Raw genomic sequence first — 20,356 nt, 5'->3', positions numbered from 1 at the left:
TACATACAGTACTGCTATTTGTATTTATATATTATCATATATGACGAAATATAATCTCTTGCTTGAGTATTTGGTTTGGTATATCATTTTATTAAGGGCTTTGTACCTAACCCTGTAAATAACCTCAACTATGAACTGAACCTAACCCTCTAAATAATCTCATCTATCAACTAAACCAAACTCTCTAAATAACCTCAGCTATGAACTGAACCTAATCCTCTAAATAATGTCAACTATCAACAAAAACCTAACACTCTAAAAAGTGTCAACTACTGTATCAACTAAATCTAACCCTCTAAATAATCTCAACGTGTTCATTATGAAAATGGGCTGTGAAACAGCAGTACTATGAGAATTTACTTTGAAGTGTGGCTTTTGCCGAGTGATGCATTTTGTAAAACACAAAATGAAAGGTTGTGCGGGGCTGCCGATCGCTTCTTCCTTGGAAGGTCATGCATGCTATTTGGTGTGTTGGTTTTGCGTTTAACAGCATAGCCATGCTCGGTGGTGAATGCAGCCTTTGATGGTCTTCCAACAGTCAAACGCCTCCTCCCACCCAGTGGCATCTTACGCCTAGCAACAGATGTGGGCTGCACTCCAATTTTGCTAGATGTTTGAAGTCCCCTTGCCTTGACCTTACACCTCGATGCTAATGATGCCCCACTGTACTTACCAAAAGTATGCAGAGCACTGACAAGGTGACTGTGTGTAGTGAGCTTGTTATAGTTTGAGACGAAATGCTTGACTGCCTTCTCAAACTCATGATCCCCGTTTCTCAGCTCTTGTCGGATTGAATTAAATGTACACTCTAACTGTTCTTCAACCTGTGGCACACGCTTGCTTGGTTGGCCAAATTGATTAATCAGTGTTGCCTGTGATCTTAACGATTGGATGCGGAGGATCTGGGGGTCTTGTAATTGTCCCATATGGTGTGCACCACCTTTAGCTGGGGTTGCATCATCATCTGCTGTACAGGACGTCCCTTCTGTGGAGGCTGTTCCTTCTGTGGAGGCTATTCCTTCTGTAAAGGAGGTTCCTTCTAGGGAGGCGGTTCCTTCTAGTGAGGGGGTTCCTTCTAGGGAGGAAGCTTCTTCTGTGGATGAGGCATCTTTTGAAGAGGAGACACTGATGTTTCGGCAGTTGTCAGTTTGCAATATACCACTCCTGAGTGGCTGAAACCAATGGTCATCAATTGCATCTCCACCAGTAGCAATTGTGTAGAAAAGCTTTCTCATGTCTACAGACTGAACAGGGAGGAAGTTGCTTGATTCTATACTGTATTTGTGCATAATAGCTGCTTGGTGCTTGCATGGAGCACCTGTTCTACCTATTGGGCATGTGCAGATTCCAATGTCCATGTTCACATTGTAATAAATGTTTTCCCTGGCACTTTTTACTGTGTACTCTTGACAATTTCCTAGCTTGGTGACAGCATCCGGGGAAACATCTTTCGGACAAGGGTAGAATCGAGAAATCAAGTTGTTGCTGTTGAGGCGATTGTTGGCGATGTCTGTCAGCTTTCTTACATTATAATTTTCCAACCGGGTCAGAACAAAATCAGTAAGTTGACAGATATTGAATGCCTTCAGCCTGTAGAAGATTTTGTCTTTGAGAATTCTCATGGCAGCTTCACAATAAGCTGTAGTGTTGTTGCCCCTTGTTCTCAGATCTTTCCTGTGGGCTAGTGACCATGTCACTCTGCGCTCATAGATTTCATTCACATGAGCTACAAAGCCTGGATACTTTAGGGAAGTAGCATCAGCTTCTGTTGTTCTTTTGAACATGCTGTGTAGGTCATCCTCAGTCTCAGCATACACCATGGCTTTGAAGATGTTAAGGAGATGGGGTCGATCATTTTTATCAATCTTGTGCTTGCTGTCCCACAGCCATCTCCACATGGCTTGAAGCAAGTGGAAATGGCACAGCAGCAAGACAGAATTAGGATAAACTTCATGCAGGGCCAATCGAAGTGATGTGCAATCATCTGTCATAAATATACCTGGACCATTACTTGCATTGAAGAAAGCACTCTCTGGTAAAATTGAATGAAGCAGCTTGAAGGCAGATGTTAAAGTGGACTCGGACTCAGAAGATGTTATTAAAACACCAAGTGGAAGAGCACCAGCAGGGCTATGCGTCAGCAATAAAAAGACTCTGCAGTTCTGGCGATCCATGTTGCCAGAGGAGTCCACAAAAACCATCTCTTTACTGATTTTCCACATAGAGTGTACTCGCTTCATAAGGGGTGTGCAAATAGCAATGACGGTCTGGCCATCACCGGTTGTCTCTAGCTTTACACATTCATCATTGTGGTTCTCATTAAAATCTTGAACCTTTTTGTCAAGGAATAGCATCATTTTTGCTCCACCGGTGTCCCCATAGTGTGTCCTGAATTCCTTGTAAAATACCCTAAAATCAACAAAAGAGAACACATACCAAAAATTAGGTATACATTTTTTGTCGCTTGCATACTATATAAATACTTGATAAAGTTTTTTGTTTTCGTCCACTAAGCAGCCCGGACAAATTGGAATGCTTCAAGCATTTTTACTTGTTTCTATAGACCCTGAAGATCAATCAAACATCCTGTTCCCAAACTGTATACAATTTTGAAAAGAGCAATGTAGAACTTTGAAAAGCATAGACAGAATGTTACCTGTAACAGTACTGCAAATCAGGGCAATGGGCTCTGTCTGCAGAGACTCTTGTGTACTCAACATCTGTACAGCCTTCTTGAAGATCATATTTGATGGTATCCAGAGCAGATGATGGTGAATGGCCTGATCTGTAGAGCTCAAGAAGCTTCTCCGTTGCATCATCACTTACATCCCTTTCTCGAAGGGCATCAGCACTTGCCACCTCATGGTTGTGATCCCACTTCAAGGTTATGATTGTTGGATAACCTTGCCCTATGTGTTTATCTTTAGACCTGAACAGTTAAAACAAAAATTTAAGCTGTAACTGATGCATTGGCTTTAATGAATCATCAGAGACAGACAGTACAGGAACTTGGGAAAACAATTTAAACAAAAGTAAACTGTGTGTGTTGATATTAAGACACACATAAATCCTTGTCATTTGAATTGGTACAACATATTTCAACTCAAAGAAATGAAGTGGTTAACACAATTTTCTTGCAGATGGTAGCTTTTTCTCAGGAGGATTAGAACCAGTGCCAAATTAATAGGCCTAACATTTACATTTTTTAAATCTGCGTCAATGTATTGTTTCTATACCGTCATGTCTTTTAAATTTCTTTAAAAACAATCATGCTTACCTGTTTCGACCACGACAGTCAGCTGTCCTCTTCACTATGACAAACATTGTGCTCGGGCAGTTGGTGTTTTTGGAACCTTTCTTCAGGTCAGCTGTTGAGGATCGTGGATGGGTGTTATGGTGACAGTGCAAGTCAACCTGTTATAAAAAAACATACATCATGTCAATCAGGAGGTGGCAGGTTCCATCCATTAAAAACAGGACAATAATTATCAAACTGATGATACTGTATGTAGAAAATATTTATTACGTAAAGTAATGTTAGCATACTTCAGATGATGAGTATTTGGTACAATATTGCAAAACAGCATTTGTGCCCATCTGATTTAGAACTTGTTATCATAGCTATTTTATTAAAGATCTTTATCCTGTCCAAATCAAACCATACAAAATTCCTTGCTGCAATGTGAACTTTTATCGAATTCATGATAATTCTTCAAAACCTCTAATAAAAACAAAAACAAAACTATGGAAATTAGCTGATAGTGATAAATTCCTGTTAACGAAACACAACACAACTATATATATAAACTAAAAGACACACAAATTATAATAAATAAGTTAACAAACGTTTCATAAGTAAACAACTTTTTATTAATGCAATATATTTTGTAATAGATAACATAAAAAAATATGCAGAAAATAATGTAAACATATATTTTAGACAAAACAAATTAATACATTAAGAAAACATTGGGTACTACGTATAAGTCAAAATATTAAAATTATTATTAATATTAAAGAGGATAAAAATAAGAAAATAGCAAAAAAATGTAGAAAATTCTTAGAGATTCTGTAATTGTTGTTTACAAACATTGAATGAATAAAGGTGGTGGTTAACCACAAAAGATAAAAAAAAACCAAAAACACAAAAACAAAACCCAAGTAGTAATTTATACTGACAACTATCAACAGTTAAAATAATATCCTTACAGCTGTCACAACTTTCACACACGATACGAGACAAATTTCTGTACATACCCGGAAGACATTTTTTTGTCCGCTATTTGGATATGTTTTGTTTGTCCTCCATGTTGAGTAAGAAGTTCCTTCAAACTCTTTAAGCCACCTTAGTGTTTCTTCAGCAGAGGTGAGTGGTAACCTTAGGGTACATAGCATTGAATTTCCGTTTTCTTCATAGTGGCAAATTTTATACTTGTGACCTGATTGCAATTCTGGAAGTATTATCTGTAAGAGAAATTAATTTATAATCAGATGGCTTTAATGGCATAAAAATGGCCTTAATCAGTATGCTGGTGATGTGACAGACCTCAAAACATTCAACAAAAAGAGGTCTAGAGCAACCAACATCTTATGACGAAAACAAACATGTATGTATTTTACTTGTTTGTCCCTGTTGAAAGAATAATATTAAAAGGGGTGTGTTTATGACGAAATTAAGTGTTGTACTTGTAGTAATTAACCCATTATCAAGCCAAACGTTGTCCTTTTTAAAAGCAAATGACTTGCTTTTAATATGTAGGGCTATGCTCTACTGGGCTGGGAAAGATGTCATAGGTTATGGACAGATCTACATATACCATGTAATTATACATATGGTACCCTGTTCTCATTTGTTTATTTCTGCTTCAGAACCATTTTTTACATTACACACATTGCCTTTGATCCCTGCAGTATGCCACAGACCACGCTGCAGCCCGAATGACACACTGGGGTGATTGTTTTAATACCATGAGATTTACACAACATTTCAACGTCTATATGTATGAGTATAACTAGAGTAGGCCTATATAGGTAGTTGTACAACAAGTAACAGTGTACACGCGCATGTAATTTATTGTGTATACAACAAACACTAGCCTACACACACTACCTGAACTAGGCTACCGATCGATTGTGTGAGACCAATTCTACTGCATTTTTTGTGAAATTCTTTGAACATTTTGGGTCAAAAAATAACTTAATAAGCTCCCATGAAAAACAATGCATCATTCAAACAAGATGAGATAAAATTTACCTGCAATCGAGGACATGTATCGAGTTTTAGATCAGGGCAAGCATTCCCAGCTAAACAACTCGCCATCTCTCTGCATATACTCTCTCTAGAAAGTAAAACTTTTTTTAGACAATACGCGCATGCGCGAGAGTATTTTGGAGGTTAAGCCACGCCCATTTATGTAAATTGCCCACGTTCGTCCTGGAAAAAAAAAATACGCACGCGGGCCTGGCTGTGCGTAGTCCAGCAACGCTCGAGACAACCAAGAAACTATGAACGATCGCATAAAAATGTGTAAATATTAGCGGTCCGACTCATCGTTATTTTATTTATAGTTTTTGCGTCAGGGAGTTGAGTAATTAGATGTTTTGCCCTACTCTGACGTAATTTGTACTTTATACTAAGTACATTTGAGAATACTTGCGAAAAAATTCGCAAGTAGTTCTCGGGTGGGACTCTCTCTCTCTCCCTATAATTAGTAATAGAGTATTTATTACCAATGGGGCGTTCTTTCTATGCCTACAATACAAGTGGAATACCAGAGTACATTTTTTTAACCCAATATTATAAAATAATACTGTTGATTAAAGGAAAGATGAATCTACCATAGCATATTGCTATGGATATATTAAGAATATGATTTACCCACAAAAGTGTACATGCAGAAATTAACCAGATGTTAATTACAAACCATTATGTATAAGACACAGACTTCTTTTATTTGCTTTTTATTTTACTGCAATGATAATGACCGAGAACCTTATTGAAAATATTATAAATTCAAACTGTTTCCACTTTTGGCAGGCAACTGTTACTGCTTTGATGTTTATTCCGTAACACGCTATGTTTTATTTTAAGGGGAATCCCCCGGATTGTATCACAGTAAACACTTGCTGAAGAACAACAGGCGCAAAGGAAAGTTAACTCGTCTCATCTCCTACCACCACATAACATTACATTAAAATGATTACATATTTAAACAATGTTAACATTTAATTAGTATAATTATAAACAATCATATTTGGAAAAGCACATCCTCTCCTCATCTGTAATAAAGTAAATGAAATATATATAGTTAGCATAATAAATACTCATCGTCTAAAAAAATTAATAATCTATCAGTAGGCATAACTATAAAAACGATCACGAAATGTATAATAATAATCACGAAAATGTATTTAGTGCGGCAAATACAAAATGGCGTGACGCAATAAAACCCAATCGATTTAAAAAACATGACAGATATGATAAAAGATGCATAGCTAGACTGACGCACGCCATACAATTTCCAAAAGTTGGTTTAATTGCAACCAAAATAACATCCCCGATCGTCTTGTTTGTTGGGCCTGATCGTCTGGGCCCAATCGTCTGGGCCCGATAGTCTGGGCCCGATCGTCACTAGTAGTAGTAGCCTATAATATACGAATACAGATTTGTGGAGTAGGAGGCCTAAAGTGTGCTCTGTTATATTATTAATTTGGCCAGAAGGCCCCTGTCCTGCTTCCCAAGATAACCAGTCTGACACTGATGATCCACAACCGCATTTGAAATCGTTCATGTTTCGAATTGGTCGCTTTTGAATCAGTTATGTACCCAATATATCATTTATTAATATTCTGGAAAGAATGATAAATAATAATGATATACATTCCAAAAATTTTATAAAATTCATAATTTCTCGTTTTTGGATGAATCTTCCCACATTTTTTATGTTTTTTCTTGCTGTATCCTAATACTTGCATGTTTTGTTCATAAATAAAATGAATGGTCGAAAATAAAGTGGATGTGTAAACAATACGCACCTCGTGAAAAATGCAGGTAATTGTTTATTTCTTGAGTTTGTATGTTACATCCTTATTGCATCTCAATACTGGAGACCATTACCTGATATACATAGATTTTAAAAGTGGAATCCCTGGGCTTTGATCAGTAAAAACACATACGAAAGATGAACCAGCTGAAGTAGTCGAAATGTGCAGCTCATAAAATCTGACATGAAAATGACATTGTTAATGATAACAATACCTTAACTAGAAAGCCACTCCGAGAGCCTACTGTAAAATTCTCCTACATAAGATTTCTCCAGGAAAAAATATATTATATGTTTGTGTGTGTCTTAATGCTGTTTGTGATTTAGGCTAATTTCACTACAAGCATGTGTATGCGAGTTTGGTGTAATGATTATGTAACAAGCCTTTCAACAACAATATAGCTTCAGTTGACTAACAATAGAACAGCAACACGAAAATCAAACGAGTGAATTTGAAAAGAAATAGGTTTTTTAAACTACTCGCATCAAAAAAGGTACACATTAAATCATATTATGTTTTAAAATTACAAATTATAACTCTTGCCTCTTGTACAAAAATGAAGTTTTTTGGACAAGTAGTTCTCAAGAAAATGCAATTTCAGTTTACTTGTTACTTTAAGACTGCTCGCCGGCTTTTGAAAAATGCTGTCCTATTTTTTAACACTAGTAGGTCTGAAAAAGTATACTAAAAAGTGGTCCAGAATTGGGACCATGGTCCCAAATGGTCCCAAAATTTAATTCAATGGTCCTTGACCACATATCTATCTGTATATTCATTTTGCTAAAGATTTTGTAATTACTTTTTGAGTAATCCTGCTAACAAACACACACGATCGATTATATATACCTCCTTGGCGGAGGTAAATAACAATACATTGCCCATGTATTTTGGTCACTGCACCGCTTTTGCACAATTCGAAGTTACGAAAAGAATTCCTTGCTCAAATTGTAAATAATATTGCTGTGTTTTTTAATGAAGTTAAACAGCCTAAATAAATTGCACAAGAAAATCTGTTACAAAACCTAATGAGGAACATACATGAAATTCTTATAATCGCACAGCCAACCACTTTACTTTCCAAACATGGTAAATGCTCCTCAACAAGAGGAGTTGTGTGTGATTTGTATGCAAGTCCTGGGTGGGCTATTGCACTATTGGAGACCTTAAAATCTAAAACTTTGGTATTTCTACTATACTAGTGGTACAGTAACTCACTGCCAGACTTTAGTAATCTACAGTAAGTTCTGCAGACACTGGGCCACGACAAAGTTTGTATCGTGAAACATTTGAAGTGCCACATGGTGCCTTGAGGGACTGAAAATATTGGAATCAGTAATTTAAACCAGGCCGTTTTATTGGGTGTTTATATTAGTTGTATATTACATTCCAGTTGATGAAGTAATTATTATTATTATTATTATTATTATTACTTGTATAGCGCACATTTATACAACATTTAATTGGTGTTAAAGGGGGATTCTGGGTTTAAAATTGCTTTTAAATATCGTTTATTTATTAAATAAAAAATATTATAACAATATAGACATGTCAGAATGAAGAAGTAATAACGAGAAATTAAAAAAATTAAATTTCATATACATTTTAGGGTAAATTCATGGAAAGTCTGTTTTTCAGCAGCTTAGGGAAGCTCATTAATATTCATGAGATATTCACAAAATCACGTCATCAGTGGATTCCAAACTCGCGACGTCATGTACGTTGTGTTTGTCAACTAATTTACATCTCTCTCCCCTGTCAAACGACGACCACCCGATCATTGTGAAATACATTTTTTGTAGATTTTCTAAGCTAGGCCTAAAGTGTAATAATAACAGTAATAGCATATATTTATTTGAGATTTAATGAAATACAAAATTTAGTACAGATTATATATAGATTGTATACAGTTATACTAATTTTATACCTCGAATAGTTCAGATCGTATTATCGGCTTCAAGTACTAGGCTAGGCCTAGCCTAAATCATTTTTTGTCATGGGTGAGAGCCATTCTGACTAGGGATTCCATGCCACGATGTCGATGGCTACCCTACGTTTTAAAACATTGGGGCCCATCATGGGCCTAGCTAGCCTACTACTAAACGATTGGCCCATAAATAACAAAACTCAGTGGATCCAAACCCATCCTATCAACCAAACTCCTAAACAATCTAAACCTAAAACGTTCTACAAAATCGGCTGTAAATATTGAGGCAAAACAAGGTCCGATCGCCGTCCGCACGTATGGTGTCCCGATCGTCTATAAGTAGGCCTAAAATAGGCCTAGTTTACTCTCCAAAAAAGCGGATACTGCATCAAGCAAGTAGACCAGGTAGTAGGAGGAGACCTGGCCGATCCGGCCCAGTTAAAAATTGAGCTAGCTAGTGTAGTAGACCCTATGCGAATTGATACTACCAGGCCATTTACTATAGGCTACACTTGTTAAAATTAGCAATACTAATATGTTTACAAATATTCCAACTCTCTCTCATTCGAGCTATGTTATCTATACCATTCCGGTAGGTCGAGTCGACCTTCAATCAAATACTGTACATCGTTCATGTTGCGATTATAGACGGGGTATACTCGACCCGACCAGTTTGGTATTGTATACTGTATCTGCTTATCACGTGACGATGCCAAGCATGGGGGGAGAGAGCACGTGTATCGTCGTCTCGCTCTCCTCGCTCAGCAGGAATGTATACGTTACGCTTCATTGATTTTGAAGGCTTTCCCTAAGTCAGTGCGAAAATCGGCAAACGTAAAGTGCAAACATATCTAAGTTTTCACTGTTTTGATAAATTTTCATAGAAAATTGACTTCATAAATGGGAAGACCGACTAAAATTACATCAGATAAGTATAATTTTATAAAAGTAATTGATATGGTTAATGATAACGAGTCGTCGGAAGATTGACCATTTCACGAATTTCCTATTCTGTAACACAGTGTCATATCGCCGTAGCTGCACTTGTAATCTGGCCTCATTTCACAGCCTTCGTTCTGCTTCACTGGGCGCTTATATAAATTGAAACTTTTACCGTTCAAGAGACAAGCAAATATATTTTACATTTTTTACTATTCATTTTAAACCCGGAACCCCCCTTTAATATACAAAATAACTAGATATCAATCAATATGTTATTACAAAATAAAACAAAAAAAGTAATTACAAGCATTTTTAAATAAATCAGTCTAACTTTAGGCCTACTGTTCATGTTCACAAGTATTCCATGCATCGAGTACTTTAGTACACTTTGGACATTAACAATTTAATAATTATCATCGTCAAATTGACTTTCCACCTGCATTGAAATTAATATTTTGTCAATTTTTAATTTTCTTTTTTTCTCTAAGTCCATGTCAAGCAATTTCTGTAATTATTTCATACACATCTGTCTAATGAGTGTTCTTTTTGAATTACTTATCTAATTTAGTAAATGTTAACTTGAGATATTTGGGTAGTCTAGGTTCTAGAATTATCTAATTACTTAATGTTAGTAAAAAGATAACTGGTATAGTAGATCTAATTACTTAATGTTAGTAAAAAGATAACTGGTATAGTAGATCGGAATGCCCGATAATTATAAAATGTATACACACTGGCTTCTATTATGTTGACTCGCGCGAAGGCAGCAATCGTCAGGTTTTTATTCAATCAATGACAATCAGTAATTTGCATATATATTTACATGTGTGACTAATCACTACAATTGCCACAATGGCGTTTCATACATATAAAAGTACAAAAATCAAACGCTGACTGGTGGACTAACATAAAAAAAAAGAGAATAACTACAGACTTGGGGAAAGTCTAATATTTGGGCAACTAATCTTTGTATGGATATGTTGTAATAAAATGGTATTAGTATAAAGATATTATATATATTATATATATTTTAGTTGTGTTAATGTTGAAATTACTATTACAGTATAATTATAATTATTATGTATGTATTTTAATACATAAAAACATGTTAATTTTAAAACATTAATTAAAATGTTAATTAAAACATTATATGTTAACATAGAGATCTCTATGATTTTCAGTATGGTACTTTTGTCTTTATTTTAATTTGTTCCTCTATGATAATAATAATAAATTGTCAATTTCTTTCATCATGTTAAACTTGCTAGACTGTCCACATCATTTACAAACTCAAGAATTTAGTAAATACCATGAGGGAGTTTTTTTAATCGTTCTGTTTCCTGGATATCCTGGTTTATATGTAAACATGTATGTTGAAGGTACATAAATATTTTAGAATTTTTTTATTTTGTTAATTGTACTCTAATTTGCAACAAAAACGTGATACAAATCTCACATACAAGTTTAAAAAGAATTGTTAATGTGCAATGGCTTTCAACTGTTGTAGTAAGGTCAAAACCTAAATGCAATTAAACACTATCTGTTTTAGTCTACCTACAACAATAAGCTTATAATTATGTATGCCTACAAACCATTCAGCTTCTGCAACTATGTCATGGTTGTATTATTGCCTGCAAACCATTCAGTTTCTGCAACTATGTCATGGTTGTATGCCTGCAAACCATTCAGTTTCTGCAACTATGTCATGGTTGTATGCCTGCAAACCATTCAGTTTCTGCAACTATGTCATGGTTGTATGCCTGCAAACCATTCAGTTTCTGCAACTATGTCATGGTTGTATTATTGCCTGCAAACCATTCAGCTTTTGCAACTATGTCATGGTTGTATGCCTGCAAACCATTCAGCTTCTGCAACTATGTCATGGTTGTATGCCTGCAAACCATTCAGCTTCTGCAACTATGTCATGGTTGTATGCCTGCAAACCATTCAGCTTCTGCAACTATGTCATGGTTGTATGCCTGCAAACCATTCAGCTTCTGCAACTATGTCATGGTTGTATTATTGCCTGCAAACTATTCAGCTTCTACAACTATGTCATGGTTGTATGCCTGCAAACCATTCAGCTTCTGCAACTATGTCATGGTTGTATGCTTGCAAACCATTCAGCTTCTGCAACTATGTCATGGTTGTATTATTGCCTGCAAACCATTCAGCTTCTGCAACTATGTCATGGTTGTATTATTGCCTGCAAACCATTCAGTTTCTGCAACTATGTAATGGTTGTATTATTGCCTGCAAACCATTCAGCTTCTGCAACTATGTCATGGTTGTATGCCTGCAAATTAATCATTCAGCTTCTACAACTATGTCATGGTTGTATGCCTGCAAACATTCAGCTTCTGCAACTATGTCATGGTTGTATTATTGCCTGCAAACCATTCAGCTTCTGCAACTATGTCATGGTTGTATTATTGCCTGCAAACCATTCAGCTTCTGCAACTATGTCATGGTTGTATTATTGCCTGCAAACCATTCAGCTTCTGCAACTATGTCATGGTTGTATGCCTGCAAACCATTCAGCTTCTACAACTATGTCATGGTTGTATGCCTACAAACCATTCAGCTTCTTCAACTATGTCATGGTTGTATGCCTACAAACCATTCAGCTTCTTCAACTATGTCATGGTTGTATTGCCTGCAAACCATTCAGCTTCTTCAACTATGTCATGGTTGTATTGCCTACAAACCATTCAGCTTCTGCAACTATGTCATGGTTGTATTGCCTGCAAACCATTCAGCTTCTGCAACTATGTCATGGTTGTATGCCTGCAAACCATTCAGCTTCTGCAACTATGTCATGGTTGTATGCCTGCAAACCATTCAGCTTCTGCAACTATGTCATAGTTGTATGCCTGCAAACCATTCAGATTCTGCAACTATGTCATGGTTGTATGCCTGCAAACCATTCAGCTTCTTCAACTATGTCATAGTTGTATGCCTACAAACCATTCAGCTTCTTCAACTATGTCATGGTTGTATGCCTACAAACCATTCAGCTTCTTCAACTATGTCATGGTTGTATTGCCTGCAAACCATTCAGCTTCTTCAACTATGTCATGGTTGTATTGCCTACAAACCATTCAGCTTCTGCAACTATGTCATGGTTGTATTGCCTGCAAACCATTCAGCTTCTGCAACTATGTCATGGTTGTATTGCCTACAAACCATTCAGCTTCTGCAACTATGTCATGGTTGTAATAGTTGTGAAGGTTATTGGTATGTAGGTTTCTTCTTCAGCAGGCCTACTTGTTGGCTCTTGTGAGTTGGTCTTAATAGAATCGCCCATTTGCCTGGCAACACACAGATGTGCGGCAGACTCAACTTTGTAAAATCGATTGATCGATGATAGTGATTACAATTGTTTAGTGTAAGAGGCCAATTGCGTCTTTAATGTTCCACTGAAAAATATCCGGAAATGCAATTTCTGCTGGGTTAGGAAAGAACAATTTCTGAAAAACAATAATAGCGACTACACAACTATCAGATGTTACTGAGCGTATGCAGAGTTTTTTCACTCAATAGTTGCTAATGTTTAAGTAACAAAAATAATAAATATTGTAGATCATAACATTTTTAAATTTTTAAAATCATTTAAATCAACATTTATCTAATAAGAATAAAACTACAGGGAGTGCAATTTTTTGTTACATTGTTAGTTTTTGCCAAATCATTTTATTGGGTTTTCAAACAGCAGAAAGTCACATGATGGTGTGTGTTGGCCTAGTGTATGTTTACTTGAATTTCATTCACATGTTTTTACACACCTACAATAAATTATCAATTCATCATAATATTTAAAACCATAATAATAACATTTTCTATTACATAGGCTAGTATGCTAGGTTGATCATTATGAACGTTCTGTGACACACAGAACGCAGTAAAATGTGTGTTTGTAATTTGCATAACAATAAACATCTTCATTACACAGTTTGCATCCTTATAGAGATGCGCAATTATATACTATACCAGTGAGAGTCTAGACATACAATAGCCTCCGAGAGTAATTTTATGGAGCAGTAATTCTGTTTTAGATTCAGTTGTAGCGTGAGTTATATCTATCATTATTATTATCTAATACTACAGTAATTTTATTTAATATAGACTGTTTGTTGTAATCAGAAATAGCCAGTAGATAGCCAGTAAACAATGCTATACTGGTTTAGCATAGAACATCAACCAACAGTAAAAAATTATAAATTATAGAAATATTGTCCAATTAAAACTAGAAATTTGTAAATAATATTCAATTGCATAAATGCAAATATAGTTTATCTTAAAAATTGAAATAATGGATCATATTGCAGGCCGTAGGCAGACGGGTGGGGATTATGGTTTGGATGAACCCCTTTGTCTGCAAACCCTCATTTCCCTGCAAACCCCTTCCTCACTAGCCCCCTTCCTGAATTTGAAGTTTTCTCAGCATTTTCTCCTTCTTGGACTACCTAACACCTGTGGTGCACCCTAACCTTGTGTTGCTACCTTATGGGCCTGAATTGTAGTTTTAGTGGTTACTTCAATACTTGGACAATGACTGTAATAATCATCTTTTGAAATTTCATGTTTAACTAACTTTGTTTATACTGTACCACACTTTCATTTCAAAATATATACTATAATATAGACTGTGACATTTTCTGGTTTATTTTAACATTTTTAAGACACTGAAAGTTATGTATGTGTGTGTACAAATGTTTGTGAAAAAAATTATAGGATTATTAGGGAAGAGTAAAATTTCTCCTGAATATATAATATGTAACATTTGCTAACCACATATTGATTTTGTGTTTATTGTTCACCATCATGTAACATTTGCTATTGTTAAGCCATATTGATATTATAATATGTATTGTGCATGTGAGGTTCAAGGGCTTAGAAAGCATCTATAGACATGAAAAAATCAATAATTCATCATAAATTTAAAGAAATTCAATTTAAACTAAGCTTTATACAGACAAATAGTAATACAGCTTGTGGGTTGTATTGTAGTGAAAAAAAAAAAATTTATTGAAAAAAAATGTTTGTTTTAAATGTATATAGGTAAAATGTAATTGGTTATCCGCACTTGCCGGATAACCCCTTGTTATTGTCAGGATCTTTTTGTTTACCTCCGCCAAGGAGGTAAATGCAATCGATCGTGTGTTTGTGTGTTTGTTTGTTTGTTTCTTAGCAGGATTACTCAAAAAGTAATTACAAGATCTTTACCAAAATGAATATACAGATAGATATGTGGTTAAGGACCATTCCATTAAATTGGGACCATTTTGGACCATGGTCCCAATTCTGGACCACTTTTTAGTATACTTTTCAGACCTGCTAGTGTTAAAAGATAGAACAGAATTTTTCAAAAGCCGGCGAGCAGTCTTAAAGTAACAAGTAAACTGAAATTGCATTTTCTCGAGAACTACTTGTCCAAAAAACTTCATTTTTCTACAAGAGGCAAGAGTTATAATTTGTGATTTGTAATTTTAAAACATAATTTGATTTAATGTGCACGATTTTTTATGCGAGTAGTTTAAAAAACCTATTTCTTTTCAAATTGACTCGTTTGATTTTCGCGTTGCTGTTCTATTGTTAGTCAACTGAAGCTATTGTTAATTGAAAGGCTTGTTACATAACCATTACACCAAACTCGCATACACATGCTTGTAGTGAAATTAGCCTAAGGGTATGTTCAGACTCACGGAGTTATGGTGGAGTTATCTACGCAAGGCGTACGGTAATCCGTGGCGTTAAAAGCCAAGGTGTTCAGACACAACTACCAACATTCCAATGCCTTGCATTTAAAAAACTCTTCTCAGGTCAAAGCAGATAGAACTATATGTATACATTCATGACAATGCATGAAAGTTAACATCGTTTACATTGTTTTTTGTTTTTTTTAATTTATAAAATGTTTACCTTCAAATATACTGATTTGTTCTTACTACTTGTAGAATTGCATTTTAATTCAAAATAATTTAAAACGTAATTGTTACACGGAACCTGAAAATACATTTGACATAGCCATTTCGCTGTCGTATCATAGGGTACGGGTATGTAGTTGCTGTCTGATAATCGTGGTCGTGTATTTTCATTGGTTAAAGTTAAAATCACTGGTGCATCACTGGATTAGCGTTATGAAATCTACCCTCTCCCGCTAGAGTTACTAACGCTAATCCGCGGCATGGTTCAGACACAAAAATATGTACGCCGCTTACATAACTCCACCGTAACTCCGTGAGTCTGAACATACCTTTTAAATCACAAACAGCATTAAGACACACACAAATATAACAAGACATGAAACTCGTCACTTTGACGAGTTAGTTATCCGCCCAACAAACGCCACGTGCATGTCATACGTTGGAATATTGCACACAGAAAAAGATTATGACCTGAACTGAAGAATATGATATGTTGTTAGTACTGAATGCTGTATATTTTGTGTCATTTACTATTTACAGTATACATAGTAATATAATCTGTATACATTACATACAGTGTAGAATAGGTGAAATTACGGGTCCCGCCATTTATTCCAATTTTTAACATGGTGACAGTATCAAAATGAAACACATATTTAGCAATTTCGGAAGGAAATCATCTCAGCAACAACATATTAACGTAAAATATAGATGCACGCTCTTTTAAATGTGATGAACTATGACGCAAAATATGAAAATACGACTTTTTTTATTCAACTGGCCATATATAAAATCATTTAAATCAACATTTATCTAATAAGAATAAAACTACAGGGAGTGCGATTTTTTGTTACATTGTTAGTTTTTGCCAAATCATTTTATTGGGTTTTCAAACAGCAGAAAGTCACATGATGGTGTGTGTTGGCCTAGTGTATGTTTACTTGAATTTCATTCACATGTTTTTACACACCTACAATAAATTATCAATTCATCATAATATTTAAAACCATAATAATAACATTTTCTATTACATAGGCTAGTATGCTAGGTTGATCATTATGAACGTTCTGTGACACACAGAACGCAGTAAAATGTGTGTTTGTAATTTGCATAACAATAAACATCTTCATTACACAGTTTGCATCCTTATAGAGATGCGCAATTATATACTATACCAGTGAGAGTCTAGACATACAATAGCCTCCGAGAGTAATTTTATGGAGCAGTAATTCTGTTTTAGATTCAGTTGTAGCGTGAGTTATATCTATCATTATTATTATCTAATACTACAGTAATTTTATTTAATATAGACTGTTTGTTGTAATCAGAAATAGCCAGTAGATAGCCAGTAAACAATGCTATACTGGTTTAGCATAGAACATCAACCAACAGTAAAAAATTATAAATTATAGAAATATTGTCCAATTAAAACTAGAAATTTGTAAATAATATTCAATTGCATAAATGCAAATATAGTTTATCTTAAAAATTGAAATAATGGATCATATTGCAGGCCGTAGGCAGACGGGTGGGGATTATGGTTTGGATGAACCCCTTTGTCTGCAAACCCTCATTTCCCTGCAAACCCCTTCCTCACTAGCCCCCTTCCTGAATTTGAAGTTTTCTCAGCATTTTCTCCTTCTTGGACTACCTAACACCTGTGGTGCACCCTAACCTTGTGTTGCTACCTTATGGGCCTGAATAGTAGTTTTAGTGGTTACTTGAATACTAGGACAATGACTATAGTAATCATCTGTTGAAATTTCATGTTTAACTAAATTTGTTTATACTGTACCACACTTTCATTTCAAAATATATACTATAATATAAACTGTTTCTGACATTTTCTGGTTTATTTTAACATTTTTAAGACACTGAAAGTTATGTATGTGTGTGTACAAATGTTTGTGAAAAAAATTATAGGATTATTAGGGAAGAGTAAAATTTCTCCTGAATATACAATATGTAACATTTGCTAACCACGTATTGATTTTGTGTTTATTGTTCACCATCATGTTGAGCCACATTGATATTATAATATGTATTGTGCATGTGAGGTTCAAGGGTTTAGAAAGCATCTATAGACATGAAAAAATCAATAATTCATCATAAATTTAAAGAAATTCAATTTAAACTAAGCTTTATACAGAGACAAATAGTAATACAGCTTGTGGGTTGTATTGTAGTGAAAAAAAAAAATTTATTGAAAAAAAATGTTGGTATTAAATGTATATAGGTAAAATGTAATTGGTTATCCGCACTTGGCGGATAACCCCTTGTTATTGTCAGGAGGTGGATGTAATCGATCGTGTGTTTGTTTGTCTGTTTGTTTGTTAGCAGGATTACTCAAAAACTAATTACAAGATCTTTACCAAAATGAATATACAGATAGATATGTGGTTAAGGACCATTCCATTAAATTGGGACCATTTTGGACCATGGTCCCAATTCTGGATCACTTTTTAGTATACTTTTCAGACCTGCTAGTGTTAAAAGATAGAACAGAATTTTTCAAAAGCCGGCGAGCAGTCTTAAAGTAACAAGTAAACTGAAATTGCATTTTCTCGAGAACTACTTGTCCAAAAACTTCATTTTTCTACAAGAGGCAAGAGTTATAATTTGTGATTTGTAATTTTAAAACATAATTTGATTTAATGTGCACGATTTTTGATGCGAGTAGTTTAAAAAACCTATTTCTTTTCAAATTGACTCGTTTGATTTTCGCGTTGCTGTTCTATTGTTAGTCAACTGAAGCTATTGTTAATTGAAAGGCTTGTTACATAACCATTACACCAAACTCGCATACACATGCTTGTAGTGAAATTAGCCTAAATCACAAACAGCATTAAGACACACAAAAATATAACAAGACATGAAACTCGTCACTTTGACGAGTTAGTTATCCGCCCAACAAACGCCACGTGCATGTCATACGTTGGAATATTGCACACAGAAAAAGATTATGACCTGAACTGAAGAATATGATATGTTGTTAGTACTGAATGCTGTATATTTTGTGTCATATACTATTTACAGTATACATAGTAATATAATCTGTATACAGTGTAGAATAGGTGAAATTACGGGTCCCTCCATTTATTCCAATTTTTAACATGGTGACAGTATCAAAATGAAACACTAATATAGCAATTTCAGAAGTAAATCATCTCAGCAACAACATATTAACGTGTAGAAGAAATTTGAATACGTAAAATATAGATGCGCGCTCTTTTAAATGTGATGAACTATGACGCAAAATATGAAAATACGACTTTTTTTATTCAACTGGCCATATCATGATGTCACAACATCTGATTGGCAAAATGTTCACATGAATTCGTATCTACAATCCAATAGCTTCCAGAAAACCTTTTAATCATGATTATCACTTTTTATTCTGACGAGCTATAACAGATTGAAATTTACCTTAAAGATGAAAATAAGTGACCCACGTTATTTACATTTTTAGACATGATGACGTCATAAAAATTAAACTTGCGATAGAAATAATGGCTATAAGCATTAGGAATAATACAAAATGTAAAGGGATTGTTCTACCAAGAACAGAAAACGTTCGAACAGAAAACTTTCATGAGAACACTGTAAAAATTGCTCAATTAGCAGACGACACAGTCATTTTTACAAGAGAAGAAACGAGTATAAAATATTTCTTTCATGAAATTGAACGATGTTGTAAAATATCCAGCCTAAAATTAAATAACAAGCACGAATGTGCAATACTCGGGGTACAGCAAAAGAAGCTGTAATGACGTCATAAGACCGGATGTAACGTCACATACACATCAATAACCGCGCTACCAAATACGGCTATACGGTACCATCTTCGAGATGTGATATGGATGCATCCGGTTTGAAATTAAAAAATCCGGCTCTATAGCTTTGAGGACATGTCCCTGTAGTATATTCATGCTAAATCCGAGCTCAATACTACAACGAGGGAGGAGTAGTACTTTATAAATCGCACTTTTTGCTCAATAGTGTCCAGATGGAAGAAGAAGAGGAAAAGATGAGAGCGTCCTAGACTCAGGCACCCCGAGTAATAAAACGAGATATACTCTATATCATATTCCGTATACAGTATATTTAACCATAAAGTTAAAGAAAAATAGGTTTCGCCAGGGCTCGAACCGGGAACTTCTGCGTGTTAAGCAGACTTGACAACCACTACACTACGAAACCTCTTACACTAAAAATGTGGGTTACACAAAGTTTTTTAATCCATTTAAATTACAAATAAATATGGTAATAAGCACAAAGCAAAATAAACATGTGTAAAAGTGATAACTACCGATTACACAAAATAAGTATTTAAAAAATTAATAAAAATAAGATATACTGTGTATAATTATCATATTGCGTATACAGTACTTTTCACCATAAAATTTAAGAAAAAAAAGGTTTCGCCCGAGCTCGAACCAGGTACCTTCTGCGTGTTAAGCAAACGTGATAACCACTACACCAAGAGGCCGCATATACCAACATAACGCTGTGGGTGTGT

At 35.0% G+C, this 20,356-nt stretch overlaps 1 protein-coding gene across 1 annotated transcript; it reads right to left on the bottom strand.

Annotated features, from left to right (window-relative positions):
* Window positions 1-221: 221 nt before the first annotated feature.
* Window positions 222-3,544, bottom strand: LOC144837167 (uncharacterized). The gene is made up of 4 exons (XM_078692180.1): window positions 3,527-3,544; window positions 3,278-3,414; window positions 2,657-2,929; window positions 222-2,409 (listed from the first exon to the last, which is right to left on the bottom strand). The coding sequence occupies exons 1-4, from the start codon at window positions 3,542-3,544 to the stop codon at window positions 357-359; spliced, it is 2,481 nt and encodes an 826-aa protein (XP_078548306.1). The 3' UTR covers window positions 222-356.
* Window positions 3,545-20,356: the final 16,812 nt, after the last annotated feature.

The sequence above is a fragment of the Antedon bifida genome, chromosome 3, assembly GCF_963402885.1.
Source record: "Antedon bifida chromosome 3, ecAntBifi1.1, whole genome shotgun sequence".
Taxonomy (NCBI): Eukaryota; Metazoa; Echinodermata; class Crinoidea; order Comatulida; family Antedonidae; genus Antedon; species Antedon bifida.
This window is presented reverse-complemented; position numbering and strand designations above follow the sequence as displayed.

Coding starts and splice junctions, on each gene's coding strand:
- LOC144837167 (XM_078692180.1), bottom strand. Junction 2,930..3,277: donor GACTGTCGTGGTCGAAACAG/GTAAGCATGATT, acceptor TTAACTGTTCAG/GTCTAAAGATAAACACATAG. Junction 2,410..2,656: donor GATTTGCAGTACTGTTACAG/GTAACATTCTGT, acceptor TGTTGATTTTAG/GGTATTTTACAAGGAATTCA.